The following is a 15,546-nucleotide window of genomic DNA, read 5'->3' as shown; positions in this document are numbered from 1 at the left end:
AGATCCACTTTTGGGTTACTTTTATGGAAAAACTCAAAAGAAGGAGAGAGAGAAAAAAATTCTTGATGTCCTTTTTTCTTTTTTTTTTTTAATCTTCAGAAAGAGTCTCAGAAGAAGGAGGCCGCTCAGATGCAGCGCAGACATGAGAGGAAGAAGGAGAAGAGGAAAAAGAGCGCGCGCCTGCAGCTGCAGGTCCAGGAACAGAAGCTGGACCAGAGCCAAACACAGACAGGTACCGCGGGCCAAACGGAGGACGTCCACATCCAGCCTCAGCCGACAGAAACACTCCCGGTCCAGACGGAGAAGCCTCAGAAGACCGTTATCAAAACTGAACCAAAGACGCCCAAGGCAAGAGCTCCACTCTTCATTTTTATTCCAAAGCAGTTTGATTTCTCTGCTCACAGATCGTAGTAAACACTGACTCATTCATGTTCAGGTTCCTAAGGTCCACCATCCATCAGTGATTCAGGAGACTGGCTTCTGTAAGGAGTTTGTGATAGGAGATCTGGTGTGGTCCAAGGTGGGCACATACCCCTGGTGGCCCTGCATGGTGTCCTCTGATCCACAGATGAAGGTCCACACTCGCATCAACACCAGAGGTACAAACATGCGTGCAGGAAATGAAAACAACAAACATCCATCATCCATTGTTGTCTTAAATATATATATACTTTTTATTCTATTTTTATGGTTTCTACTGTCTTTAATAACAAAGCAACTAAACTTTTTTTCTACTTTACCTTTCACTAAGTGCTTCACAAAATATCACAGTCAGCAGTAATAACAGAAGTAGTCATAGAAATGATTAAGAAAATACAAGTAGTTCCAAGTGTACAGAATTACTTCACATGGTTAAAAGCCAACATGAAGAAATGTTTTTTGAGCTGCATTTTAAAAGCTTGAGTTGAGGAAGCAGAGTGCACTGTAAGGGGAAGGGTGTCAGAGAGTTGGGGCCACAGCTTCAAAGTCACAGTCACCTTTGGTTGTTTGTGAGACCTGAGGGACAAGAAGACCCTTTTCAGATAACTAGGGTCTAATGGTTACCTAGCAATGGAGCAGGTTGGCGATGTACCCAGGTGCCGGATCACGCAGTTCTTATAAATAAGAACTAGCATCTTAAAATATTTTCTGAATGTAATAGAAGCCAGTGTAGAGAATATAGAATAACTTGAGTTCATCTGTAGGACAAACTGCAGCAGCATTTTGTATCAATTGAAGATGTTGAAGGGAGGACTTGTTAAGCCAAGTGATAAAGGTATCACAATATTCAAGATGAGAAGAAACAAGAGCACAAATTAGCATCTCTAACTTGGCTAGACAACATATTTTAATTCAGTGATGTTTCTGAATGTAAGAAACGCACATGGGTTAATGATTTGATGTGTTGATTAAAAAGCATTGCCTGGTGAAAAAAACACCCCAAAAGTTAGTGCCACTGACATTTTCCCATTGTAATGAATTCATCTTCATATATTTTTGAATATTTCAGCACTATCTTTTGGATTAGATTGTTTCCTCTACAGGGGCAGATCCAGGGGGGGAGGGGGGCAGGACCACCCTAGAAACATTAGTCACCCCAGGTGATAAGCCAAAACCCTTTTCTGTCTCTGTCTCTATCTATCTTAAGAGGCAGGACTTCAAAAATCAATTATTTGGCTGCAAGTTGCTCTCTTTTTGGTACAATTTGAAACATTTCCTTTTTTAATACTTTAGATTATTGAACATAAGTGCTGTCAAAATAATGCTTTAACTTCTATTAGTTAATCCCTCAAAAAAGCAAAAAATCAATCACATGAAAAATTGAGGCATATTGCGCACATTGATGTCGCACGTCACTCTTTTCAACAATCCTCCACCATAGCATAGTAAACTTTATGAAAAAAGCCAAACTTTTCGTGTTCTTTTGATTTTTATCATTGTGTATATCCCAAAATACATGCACCATCCAGGATTCATAAATAGGACTGCCTCTCTATAGCTGCTTTCCCACTGCCTCTTTTCTGTATCTGTTACGCCTTCGTTCCGCAACGCCGTTCTGTATGAAAGCGACCATTCCGCTATGGAGGGTCGATCTCGCCCCACCTCTGATCCAGATCGAGAGGTAGTATCAGAGCTGTTTAAGACTTTTCTGCAACAAGTGTGAAAGGACGTCACAGCATTTTGCAACGGCGAGTGTGCGCTGCTGTCTCCATAAATGGGAGATTTAAAAACCAGCGCGGTTTAATCAAGTGGCATTTCATCTGAGAAAACAACAGCGGGGTAAAACAAAGAATAATGTGGATTAACTGGAGAAACTGCGAGGTTAGAGAGCTGATCACACTCTGTACAGGAGAGGAGGGAGCAGACACATCTCCGCTCACAGCAGCGTCTGAAAAGTTCCATGATGTGTTCAAGTGAGCTCGGTACTCTGAAGTTTCCGACCTCCGACGTAAATATGTGCGCTGTGACACTGCTTAAAGTCAGACCTTCAACTAGAAATATGGAGGAAAAAAAGTCTATTGGATCTAATCGATCAAAATGGATGTTCATGTCATTTTCCCCTGGATTTCATTTAGAAAATACAAAGTTTTGAACCAAGAAATCCAGAATTTCAAGTTTCGTTGAAAGCAGCAGCTCGGGCAGCGGCTGCCATCTGATTATGGGACACCGGGGTGTGTGTGTAAGCTCGGGCATGCACGGCTCTGTTACACAGTTGTGTGATTTGCTCGTTGCAGAACAGAGACGGGCATTCCTTTTTGCACTCTCACCCTCATGCAGAAGCATACGCTGTGTTCATAAACGCTGAATTCATCTACTTATGTGCAGGCATCCCTGTTTTAAAGTTTACTCATGTTGTTGCTTCTTTTAAACCTCATTAAAGGGTCAGATTCTGCTCATTAGAATGTTATAAACATTGATGACAACAAACTTCATGACAACAAACTTCCTACAACAAAACCTTGTTAATGAGGAATAACAGTGAAACCTTTTACAGTGACCTTACACCATGGATCTCAAACTCGCGGCCTGCGGGCCAATTGTGGCCTGCAGGAAGATATTTTGAGGCCCCCCCACTTGACATCAAAGTGTAGTGTTAGTGCGGCTTGCGCATTTAATGCACGCACACAACAGCCTCAGTTACAAAATTCAACCAGTTTCTGCTGCCAATCAACAACACTGCAGCTTTAAAGCCAACAAAAGGCTCAATTCATATTACATGTCTGATAAAGAGCAACTCTGCTTGAAACGTCACGTTGGTGCAATAAACAACTGTGTTTTTGGAGCCCTGCAGTGTACAAGACGTCTTTCTGTTCTTTGTCAATTAATATTGTATCCATAATCTGAATAAGCATTCAGAGATAAGAACAAGAATTCAAAATAGTTGCCTTTATCCCCAAATGCATGTAATTAACACCCTGAAGCCGAAAAAACACGCTCTTTCGATGTCTTCATAATAAAACAATCTTCCGGTTGTTATGGTTGAGGGCGAAGGCATCAGTGAGTTTTGCTTGGCCCAGGGCTCGGGTTCTGTCTGAATTTATTGCCTGCAGTACCAGGTTGCTGGTGTGAGAGTCTTCGCTGCTGTTTCTCAACCCATTCTTTAAACGACGCAGACACAAGAAACTGCACTCAAAGATAACTGATGTGACAGAAAGGGTCAGAGATATGGATAGAAGTTTACATAAGTCTATAAAGGCATCCAAAAATTTTTGTCCTTGTAAAACCAAACTTTTTCTCCTGAGTGGGATTAAAACATCTGCGCTCAGGATGACAAATACTTTCCCTGCATAATACTCCGTCAGCCACAAACACAGATATCGTATCTCGCTTTGGTGAGCGACTCAGTTCAATCCCAACTGATTTAATCCCTCATTATTACAATCTGTAATGCCAAACTAATATCAACTAATTTTATTTACATACAATTTAATTTTATGTCAACAAGAAGTGAAATTATGGTCTTGATCACTTAAGTGTAAAAAGGACATTGAATTGAACATTTAATCCTAATCTGCACACAGGCTGTCCTATGACATGAGAGGTCGGCATGTTTAGTCTTGTTGCAGCGCTAAAATACGTAGGAGATGCCCCAGTTCATGACGCATGCAGGGATGTCAGGGGATTCAGATAGAGTGGACATGCAGAAGAATGACTGTAGGGCTCATACATATGCTTAAAGTCAAGTTTTCACTCTGCAGGTGAGGGTTTGCAGCTCTGTAAACAGTAATAGAGCAGCAGTGAGATGAATCTTCGCAGGATCCTGTCTCTCTCGCTCTCTCTCCCTCCCTCCCTCCCTCCTTTCTCTCTCTCATTCTCCTCTCTGGACTCTGTGCACTGATCCCAGGTCAGATGAAATAGGGCTTAGATCAGGTTTTGTGAACAGGTTGCTGTTTTAAATCCATAAACAGTCATGTTAAATGTATATTTAATGAATAATCCAGTCTTGTAAATTCGTCATCAGTGGATTCTAAAAACGTTAAAACCTGTTGAAATTGTCATCTGTTACAAGGACAGCATATTTTTGCCTGGCCTGTTTAGATTACTTGCAAATAAATTCTCTTTCTAAAGTAGCTAATCAACCCTTTTGTGTGCAAACATGCAGCACTCATTAAATTTTATCTGCATCTACTATTGGATCATTTCTCTTTACATTACAGCAGCCTATATATCAGTCGTTGGTCGTATTGATATTGCTAAAAAATTGTCCGGCCCACAGGAAGTCTTGTTGGAGCAAATCCAGCCCCCTACCCTAAATGAGTTTGAGACCCCTGCCTTACATCAATGAAGAGAGAGAGAGCCTTGTGCAGACTTACAAATGAAAGACTTTCAACGTGTCTTCCTTTTCTCTGTCGATGTGTAGGTCATAGGGAGTATCATGTCCAGTTCTTCGGCAGCGTTGCTGAGCGTGCTTGGATCCATGAGAAGAGGATTGTCATATACCAGGGGAAGAAACAGTTTGACGAGCTGCAGGCTGAGACACTGCGCAAGACCACAAACCCTGTAGAGAAAAGCAAAGTATGCACAAATGCTTTCACTGATTCTGATGTCTTTTAAAGAATAGAATGAGTGAAGTAATTTGTCTATGCCCTTATCAATTTTCTGTTATCTATTGGGGAAAATTATCTGGGTAATAATTATAAAACATGAGTTCAAAGCAGAGTGGTTATAAAGGAACGTAAATATTAAGAAGTTGCCTCACTTCTAGCCTGTGATATTCATTTTTCTGCATTATTTTTAGTATCATTTTTTAAATCATCATAGAGGATGTTTCATAAAAACATATTTGTAAAGTTAATGTTAACATCAAGTCCTTAGTGAAATGGGTTTCTTTATATGTCAAGTTTATCAGTTTTGTTGTTGATGTTTTTGATGTTTTCTTCTCCAGCTCCTAAAGCCTATTCCTCAGCGGGAGCGTTCTCAGTGGGAGGTGGGCGTCGGCCATGCAGAGGATGCCTTTGTGATGACACGACAGGAGCGAATTGACAACTACACCTTCATCTATGTTGACCCTGAGCCTGCTGAAGCCCCGCCTAGCAAGAAACCCAACATCAGACCTGAGAAACGAAGCCGACGCGGCTCAGTCACCAAGAAAGAAGACAAAGCAGTGAAGTCACCAGAGAGAGAGCAGCCGCCACGTAGGCAGCTCCCACGCCGACAGTGTAGTGTGTCAAACACTGAAGACAACACACACTCCCAAGCCTCGAATGAAGAGAAGAACCAGAAGGTAGACCAGCGTAAGGCGTCCTCTCCGAAACAGAACTCTGGCCATGAGGCTCGAACACGGCAGGACTCACCGCCTCCTGTCAGGGCCTGGAAAACAGCAGCTGCCAGGAAGCTGCTTCCTCTCTCCATCACCATGAAGAGGTTAAATGTGGAGATCACTAAGTGTGACTGGCCTCTCCTGCAGAAAAAAGCTGCTACATCACCGAAGAAAGACAAAGAAGAAGAGAAGGAGGAGAGAGTGGAGCGTGAGGCCAGACAGCCCGACCTAGGCTACTGCTCGCCTGAGGTTTGTGTAACAAAGACAGACAGAAAAAATATTTACACACAGAATTTCCCTGAACAGATGTTTTAAATGGTAATGCTTTCAGCAGGATAGAGCCAAACCTGAGCCCAGTCCTGAGGAGGAGGAAGATGGGGATGAAGGGGAGGAAGAGGGGGAGGAGAGAAGAGGATCTCCCGCCAGTCGGAGGAGTGAAGAAGGAGGAACGCAGCAGACGTCCTCTCCTGGATCACACCACAGTAGTCCACACAGTAAGTAAACACAGACATGTCGTCTGTGTTTGTGTGTTTTTAAAGTATCTTTGAGGTGTGGACTAATTTCTCTGGTGTGTTTCAGGCTCTCAGGAGAGGAAGCTGCAGAGGCGGTCAGTCAGGAGCAGGTCAGAGTCAGAGAGGGGCAACGATCCCGTCCCTAAGAAGAAAACCAAAAAAGAACAGGTATCAGTCCTCACACATAACCAGACAAAAAACACAAAAACATGACGCCTTTGGGTCCAAATGTGCTAATACAATGATATATTATAAATGCTCCTATGGATGAATCAAACTTAAATGGCTGCAACATATTCTGTGTGGATACCTGTTCCTGATCAGAGCATGTACTTAAAACCCCATTAATATTACCAGCTTAGTATGGGATATTAAAGCCTTTGTAATGTCTTTCTTTTGATATAAATGTCTCAGAGAGGCAGTGATGAGGATATTGCACTTGTTCGCTGTCAAAGTTAGTGACAGGGGCAGAATAGGATCATGGTAAAACTTTGTAGGTATGAGAAGTTCCACTTTGTGCTCCACGTGGCGCCACTCATGCTCCACACACTGGGATGCCAGTTTAATGGCAGGAAAATGATGGCTGAGCTTCACAGGAGTTCTCACTGTGTGACACACTGCATCACAACAAACTCCTGACACTCTCTGACCCTGTTTCCACAGTCTTTTTCCTGCAACAACTCACCACTCTTAAAGAACAACTGAATATTTTTATTAGTTACATACATCTCAACAAAACAAAAAAATATAATTATTATTTCAAATGTAAGGTTTTTGGTAAAGCTTGAAGAGGCAGAGGATGATATTATCTGTTAATCCCTTTTAGGGTAAATTTTACACTATGTTGTTGAATGTGCTGCACACCAGGGTTTTTTTTTCCAGCCACTCCATTTTAACAAACAAATTGACCATAAAAATGTTGGCTTTGCTTCTTACAGAGGCACTGTAGATTCATCAGCATTTTCCTGCATTATGAATGCCAGACTTGTGAGAATTTAATATTTGGTGCATGATTTCTGCAGTCCCATGCCAAAATACAGGCTTTGTTTGACTACCTTGAACTTGGGACAAGCAAGACATTGGTTCAAACACACCTTTAGCAGATACACCAGTTGCAGAGAACTAGGGATGCACAATACTGGATTTTAAACCAATATTAGCAAATTAGTTTTAGCAAATACTTGTACAGATACCAATATATAAATGTAGTTCAGACCTAAAACACACAATTTAACATTCAAGGATGAACAAATGAATGAATATCAGTCATGTAAATCTTATCTTATCTTATAAACACTCCTTAAAGTTTAAGGAATAATAATTATAGAAAAATACTTCAGCTGACATAGGGCTCCCTATAAACCACACACCCTAAAAATCCACTAACCTATTCATTTGTAAAGCCAATTTTTACAGCTGATGTAGGCAGATTTTTACAGCCAAAATATTAGCTGTAAATAGCAAAAATTTATATATCTGCTGAAACAATTATTTGCTTTTTAAGCTAATAGCTACTGATAACAAGACCACTCTCATATAATACTGAGTCAAACCAGTGTAGCACACAGCGGCCTGTAAACATTTGACTCGGGGAGGAGGAGGCAGGGTTTTTGGTCAGTGAGCATGTAGGTCCACTACTTGAAGTCAGTAGGAACAAGCAGAGAGAATGAGTTTGATCTATGATGTTTACTGTAAAGAATTAGGGTAGGTTACTTTTATTTGCCTGCCCTAACAAATTCACCTGGCAATGCTCAAAAGTACCTGCATTTCGCTGGTGGCAGAGGCTTATTTCCCACAGGGAAATACATGCATATGCACACACAGAATCCTATTGACAAGCCCTTCTAGAGTTCTAAAACTCTTATCCAGGATTTATGAGTTTGCCATTCTGTTTCTATAAAGGTTTCACAAGGCTGTAATTTTATGAAGAGGATAATTCAACATGAAATTTGACACAGTAGTCATAATTTTTGCTTACATTGTGTCAGTCAGCAGCTTATTTGTGGGTTGCTTTTTACAAAGTCATCGACAAGGTATATATGCTTAAATGTAAAAAAAAAATCGAGTTGCATTGTGAGAAAAGCTAAGCCAGATTCAACTCTCTCTCTTTTTCCTAAAGCTAAGTTAATCAAAACCCCAACAATGAAAACATAAATGTCCATATTTGTCCACAGGCTGAGATGGCTCCTGAGAACACACTTAGGACTGGCTCACAGAAAGGTAAGCGACCTCATTTCTATCTCTCATCAAAACTTCAGTGTTCGCTCTTCCTTATACTGATAGAAAGTTTAATCTGTCCTTTTGTTATCAAACCCCATGTGATCTTTTTAGGAGCCAGTGAGATCTCAGATGCCTGCAAGCCTCTAAAGAAGAGAAGCAGAGCATCAACAGATGTGGAGATGACTTCTTCTCAGTACAGAGACACCTCCGATTCAGACTCCAGAGGTCTCAATGACCCACAGGTACGATTATCAAGCAGGAATATGAAAAGCAAACCACACAAGGAAAAAAAGTATTTCTCCTGTAACAAAATGTCTCCAATATAAAACTTAAAATAGTGAGAATATACATTAAGTTTACATCACATTGTGCTCTTATTGTGAAAGATGAGCACTGATGCTCCATTCATCACCATCTTTTTCAATTTGCCTTTTAAATGTTGTCTTCTTATTTAGTTTTATTTTATCTTTTAATATTTTTGACACATTTTGCTATTGAAGTCTAAACTTTCTGTGTAATCATTCAGTAATCAGTGAGGCACTTTGAACTGCCAAGACTAAAACAAGGGTGCTAATTAAATACATTCCTCATGTAAAATGCATGATAAAGTGTGACAGCTCTACAAACTTGTCAGATGTGTTATTGTTAAGAATAATTTTCTTGTGAAAACAACAGACTAGAAAATTTCACCCCTGCCTAAGTAATGTTACTGAAGCTTCTGGAACAAATATCTGATCAAGAAAAGGACTTACACATTATTTAAACTGAAAATAACAGTTTTCCATTTAAGACCTCACACCTGGTTGGTCTGTGAGCTGGATTTCATCTCTTGTGAAAATTCATGCTAACTCTGCCTTGTCTCTCAGGGTTTGTTTGGGAAGAGTCTTGACAGTCCAGCAGCAGCAGACGCAGATGCTTCAGACACCCAGTCTGTAGATTCGGGTTTGTCCCGTCAGGACGGCAGCACTGGCAAGAGAGACACTGTCTGCCAGGTCAGTGCTGCTCCTCATACAGCTTCATAGTCTTGTCTTCTTAAAGGTTACACGATGGTTCAGTTTCCTCTCTTTTTGTTTCTGTATGTAGATCTGTGAGGTGTATGGTGAAGGTCTGGTGGTGTGTGAAGGCGACTGCAGCAGACAGTTTCACCTTGAGTGTCTCGGCCTCTCATCTTTACCTGAAGGCAGATACATCTGCCAGGAATGTAGAAATGGTGAGTCATAACACAGCGTCACTTTTACACCTGCTGTGCTCCCTCTATTTTAACAATGACTCTGTGTCTCTACTTTTATAGGTAATCATCCTTGTTTTAGCTGTAAAACAGCAGGCCGGGAGGTAACACGCTGCTCTGTGTCTGGATGTGGTTGCTTCTACCATGAAGACTGTGTCCGGAAACTTCCAGGAACCACCAGCAATCAGGGCGGAGGTTTCTGTTGCCCTCAGCACAGCTGCTCTACCTGCTGCTTGGAGAGAGACCTGCAACGAGCCAGTAAAGGTAAACCAGCACATAAATTGTTTTTCTTTTCACCTTCTTTGATTTCCTGTTCTAATCTGTGGCAGTGCTTCATCAGCAAATTTGAAAAAAAAAAAAAACAAAAAAAAAAAACAAAACCATAACTTTCATTTCCTGTTGCATCTGAGGCTGCTACCTTCAGTCATTAACAAAAGCCAACAGAGAAAGAGTTCAAACTTTAAAAACTGCAAGGGCTAAGGTTGAACCTACACAGCAGAATATGTGAGGGACAAGTTTAAGACAAAGACATAAGAAAACAAGTTTTTTTCCCCAAGAAAATAAGAATGAAAACAAGAAGTCAAGGGTAAAGTTACTCAATGACTGTCTGCTTGTTAGGCATATGCAATTATGGAAAAAAATGTTATGTGTGATAATATTTTACAGTATATGTTATACTGTGATTATAAAAACATGTATTGAATAGTGCATATATAGCTTTTGCATAACTTGGAGTCTTAAAGCATCCCAAGTTGTTTGTTTCATCAGTCCTCGGTCTTTGGTTGAACTGGAGGTAGTTTCTGACCCGCTATCTTAATGAAGGCTCCAAAGCCTCTTATCTGGTCTGAGGACCAGTGCACTGAGACACATGAGATTAGACTTCCCAAAATTCTTTTTCACTAAAAAGACACGCCACCTTATTGGATATCACTCACTGATTGGACGCTGCTGCACAGTGGGCTTCAATGAAACTACACAACATCAGTGGACATTGTCAACGGAGGAGAAATGGAGCTTACAATAGACGATAAACGGACACAACAGATACCAAACACACTGGTCATCAACTGGAGGCCCGGTGGCCACATCAGGTCCCCCAAAGCTTCTCATTTGGCCCCGAGAAGCTTAGACAGAATTTGGAAAAAGTGCTGAAGAAAAAAAATTGCTATATTTAGGGTAATTTTCTTTCTATCCTTTTATGATCACTCCACATATTTAAGTAACACCAGGGATAGGTGAGATGCAACATTTTTTCAAAGATTGGCTTAATGTTTGATCAGTTGTACAAAATCCAACTTTTTAAACCATTACTAGCAAATAAGATGCACGATGAACATACTCATAAGTCCATTCTTGATTTAAGCAGCAGATTTCTACATAAATTTAACTGCTCGGGGGGTGGGGTGAGAATTCTTCACTGACTGAGAATTAAAACAAAATATCCTTTTCCTTCATGTGTTTTTCCACCAATGAGGACGCAGCATATTCACATCAAGCTACATGGGAGCCCCAGAAATATGTGGATTAAATATCTCAATCGCCCCCTTTTGGCTTGCTGTATAGGGATCTAAATGTGTGAATAGGGACTGGAAAGGCTAAAAATAAGGTACATTTTAAAGAAAATACAATAATTTAGACAAAAATGTATCTTTTATTAAGTTCATTTAATGTGCTGGCCCTCACAGTGTCTGCGTAGACATAAGCTAGCCCTTGTCCAAATTTAGTTGTTAACCCATGCAAAACAGATTATAAACATCAGTAGTTTTAAAAGAGTTAGTAGTGATGAGGTGGGATTTAGAAAGGGTTTAATAAACAATCAAACATAGAAGAAGAATATGAATTATGATGAGAATTAAAGTCTGACAGAGCAGGAGTCTTGTTTGTCAGTAGGAAACATGTTTTACATCCATGGCTGGGTCAGTAAAGTTTAGACCAGTCTGACTGTTAATGAGCATTGGGCTTGATCATTGTTTTATGATTATAACTATATTTCATTTTATATGCTACTCTATAAAATAATCCGTTTTAATGAAACACAGAGATCACAATCATATGAAATATGGGTTGTTTACAAATTGAATAATTAGTCATAGAAAGTGAAACCATCTCAGCACGGTGCAGACTATAAACATTACACAGGCAAGACACTGTTTGCTCCTGCAAAATCAGTCTGTTATGTTACTTATATTTACCTGCCCCATTAGGTTGAGCAAATTCATCAGACACTGCTCAAAAATACCTGCATTTGGCTGATGGCAGGTGCTCATCTCCCACCCTGCTGCATTAGTTTTGTATTGAAAATTAGGACTGCTATTTCAAATAGATAAATAAATAAACGGCAGCTGTGTGCTCTGGTGCTTATTTTCTAGCATTTTGTGCTGTATTTTGTTCAAAATAATTAACACCTTTACTTCCTCCAATGGTTGAGCAATACAATCTTATTTTTTTGAATATTTGGTGACATTTTCTGCTAAACTCGGCCAGCCTGACCTCAGACTAAAATGCATTAGGACCAGGTGTAAGAATCATGGAAAGAAAAGAACTGCAATGTACCAGGGAACATCTTGAGATAATTTTGTATCTACTGTCCTAAAACTGTAAAAAGTGGAAGATATACACCAAGCTTCACTAATTTTTGGGTTTCTTTTACTTCCTTTAAACCCCTTGGGAGTCTCATCATAAATAATATCCTTCAGCTCCAGATTTATCTTTTGTCCCTGGCCTACCATTGACCCAAAACATCAAGTGTGAGTGTTCAATGTCAATCCAGATTTAGGACAGAGATGAAAGAAATCTTGATTCTCTAAGCAGCCAAAAAAGAAGAACAAAGTTGTTGTATTTCTCCCTCCTGACTTTCTTTAATTACAGCTGGAAACCATAAAGGAATCTGACCTAATTCATTATAAAACTCTGCAATGACATGGGCGTCTGTGTGCACTGTACTTTCTTACTGCTGAATGACTCCAGTGAAAGAATAAGAAGCTCATAAAAACGTATCTTTTCCCCTCTGCTCCCTGTCCAGGTCGCCTGATGCGTTGCATCCGCTGTCCGGTGGCTTATCACACTGGAGACAGCTGTGTGGCTGCAGGCAGCGTCGTCCTCACCCATCACATCATGATCTGCAGCAGCCACGGAAGCGCCAAGAGGAACGGCCTCCTCAGCTCCCCCGTCAATGTGGGCTGGTGCTTCCTGTGTGCCCGAGGTGAGCTCTCACAGCAAAATGCACTTCAAAACATGTGATTGTATTTCTTCCTCTCATTTCAAACCACAAGAATTATTTCTAACACTTAACAATTTCAATTTTTTACAACGCAATTTCACACTGGGGCGTCTACAGGATCAGCCTCCATGATTGTAGTTTTTTATCTTAATTTAAAGTTTTTCATGCAAAAACCTCTCTACTAAATCTTCTAATCTTTGTTACTACATGTTTCATGTTTGGGGTTGTTGTTCATGGAGAGCAGCTGTATAATGTAGTGTTTTCTTTTCCATTATGACACTAATTCTATAAATGATTGAGGCTGTTCAACAGCACTTAAAATGACCCTTTTGAACTTGATGCTGATGGGTTCTGAGCTTTAAAGCAGTTTAGTTTTGATGTTTTTCTTGTTAAACAAAAAGTCGAGTGCCCTGCTTGGCCTCTTTGTGTCGGGACAAACTTTGTTTTACTTGTTTCTTGTGTATGTGTGTGTGTGCGCGTGCGTGTGCAAAACAGAGCACATGTGTTTGTTCTTTCTCTTTTTGTGAATTCTTTGGGTAATTTGGAGTTTGACTGCGGCTCACCCCCGTCTCTTCCTGTGTGTCTTGTGTAGGGCTGTTAGTGCAAGACCTTACTGACACCATATTAAGTTCATATGCCTATAAGTCCCACTACCTTCTGACTGAGTCAAATCGTGCTGAGTTGAAATTACCTATGATTCCCTCTCCTTCGTCAGCTACCAAAAAGAATGTTGGGAAAGGTAACTGTACAGTTTTTCTCTTTCTCCTTTTGTCCCACTGGTCTGTGTTTGTGTTGTGCCTGCTCCCCTTCTGATTTAGTTTCCCCCTTTTTGTTCGTTTACGCATCTCTCTCTTTAAAGCCTTCAGGTGCAATGCCAATTAACTGGTCAAAGCTGCAGTTAATTCTAATGCAGAGCGGCACAAAAAACCTCAGCTAAGTTCCCTGACACATTAACAGAAAACAGTGGACCTCATGCAAAAACAGCTCTGGATTACATTTATCAGAGGGATTTTAGGAGCCATATTTATCAAACTTTACTAGGGATGTTAGATACCTTGTGATACAACAAAAGACTGATACAGATATAGACTATTGGAATTGATTTAACAAAAAATAAATAAATAAATAAAAGTTTGGTCAGTGACTTTAAGTTAAATCTCTACAACTACACCTTCAAAAGATTTGGAGGAAAAATAAAGAAAATTCCTGTTTTGCCTTTTATTTCTGAAAATCAAAATAACCTAATATGTTTTCAAAATGTTCAAGGGTTTGCATAAATTCACCTCAGTGTCTTTAAGCTGATTGACAGTGTAATTTCAAGACGTGATGTCTTCGCCTCTGGGAAATTTCACTACGACTGTCATGGAGATATATTGAGGAAGTCAAACTCATTCTACTTCTAGCTGCACAGTTAATTGAAATTTAATTGTGATCTCAAAATTTGCCTCCTGCAATCTTAGAAACATGATTAACAACAATTATTTATGATGCTAGAATGAATTTACTCATTTAACAAGCTTTTCTAAAATTTTACTTAAAAATAGCAAAGCTACAGGTATGTAATTGTCAGGTACTGATCAGCATCCAAGTTGCCTCTCTTCAGGAGAGGTTTTAGATAGCAGTCTCAAAAGCAACAGGGAAGACACCTGTCTGAAGAGAATAATTAACAAGAAGATCATGTTTCAAAAAGCCATTGCTGTTTTTTTAAGAGGGATGGGATCTAAAAGGCAGGCATTTGGCTTGAGTTGGGTTATAACTTTTTCAAGCATTTCAGCATCAACCAGGACAAAAGTCTACTGTGTCTGTGTCTTAAAAGCAATGATTCTGAAGGATAAAACTAATAGAATAAGAAAATATAAAAAATTTGATCTAATTAAGTTTGTTTAACTTCTGAAGTGGACTGGAGCGTATAATTACAGGGCATGCAAACATTCACTTTATTTTACTCCACTTTCCTGAGATAGCATAAAGGTTTTAAGAGTTTCTTGATGAATAACCTCATCATAGACCTTATACCTTGTTATTAAAAACAGAGATAAATAAGTTGCAAACTTAAGAAAAAGACCTAAATTTACTTGTAATGAGAAAACGAAGTAAAATTACATGGATGTCTGTTCATCCATGTGGGACTTACGTACTTCATAGACTTTATACAACATAAGTTTTTTCCAGGCACAAATTTGCAACCAGCTCAAATTGTACCACCCTACCCCCTTATGTGCTGGCTTCAGAGATAGTAATAGAGGTGTAACAGAGGCAAGAAAGGGATCAACTCTCTCACTGTCCTGCAGTAGAAGCAGTGTTTCTGAAATGATGAGCTTTGCTGTGATGCTGTCTGGAAAATGTACTGTGAAAAATACTTTTGTAAAGCTTGGAAACCCTAAAAATCATGATAATTTCATACTGTGAACAGCAAATTATTGTTGCATCCCTGCAGCTTGTATATCTGCTTTTTCAAGGGCCCTTTTGACACGTGACAGTCGCAAATTTACTTGTTACGGTAGCAAAATAGATAGTAATAATCTACATCAAAAGACCAGTGAGGATTTCCCATTTGGATTTTTTCACATGTTCCTGCCAAAATCCTCATGTCAAAAATCAACTGTTAAATCCGCTAGTAACCTAC

The 15,546-nt window shown here is 39.8% G+C and overlaps 1 protein-coding gene across 5 annotated transcripts in view; it reads left to right on the top strand.

Moving 5' to 3' along the window:
* Positions 1-15,546, top strand: part of nsd3 (nuclear receptor binding SET domain protein 3) — a 42,054-nt gene that overhangs the window by 10,617 nt on the left and 15,891 nt on the right. For 3 of the 5 annotated variants that reach the window (XR_005991898.1, XM_041787508.1, XM_041787507.1), the window contains exons 3-15: positions 100-348; positions 437-599; positions 4,841-4,995; positions 5,366-5,989; positions 6,075-6,234; positions 6,320-6,420; positions 8,427-8,472; positions 8,584-8,714; positions 9,339-9,464; positions 9,556-9,682; positions 9,764-9,964; positions 12,723-12,902; positions 13,513-13,659. Coding sequence is in view for 4 of the 5 variants with exons in the window: in XM_041787508.1 (XP_041643442.1) it covers positions 100-348; positions 437-599; positions 4,841-4,995; positions 5,366-5,989; positions 6,075-6,234; positions 6,320-6,420; positions 8,427-8,472; positions 8,584-8,714; positions 9,339-9,464; positions 9,556-9,682; positions 9,764-9,964; positions 12,723-12,902; positions 13,513-13,659 (2,410 nt within the window). In the remaining variant the exon portion in view is untranslated. The remainder of the gene's footprint in view (positions 1-99; positions 349-436; positions 600-4,840; positions 4,996-5,365; positions 5,990-6,074; positions 6,235-6,319; positions 6,421-8,426; positions 8,473-8,583; positions 8,715-9,338; positions 9,465-9,555; positions 9,683-9,763; positions 9,965-12,722; positions 12,903-13,512; positions 13,660-15,546) is intronic. The other 2 variants (XM_041787509.1, XM_041787510.1) reach the window with 2 other exon arrangements.

This window comes from Cheilinus undulatus, linkage group 5 (assembly GCF_018320785.1).
Source record: "Cheilinus undulatus linkage group 5, ASM1832078v1, whole genome shotgun sequence".
Taxonomy (NCBI): domain Eukaryota; kingdom Metazoa; phylum Chordata; class Actinopteri; order Labriformes; family Labridae; genus Cheilinus; species Cheilinus undulatus.
The sequence above is the reverse complement of the archived record's forward strand: the minus strand, read 5'-3'. Positions and strand labels throughout refer to the sequence as shown.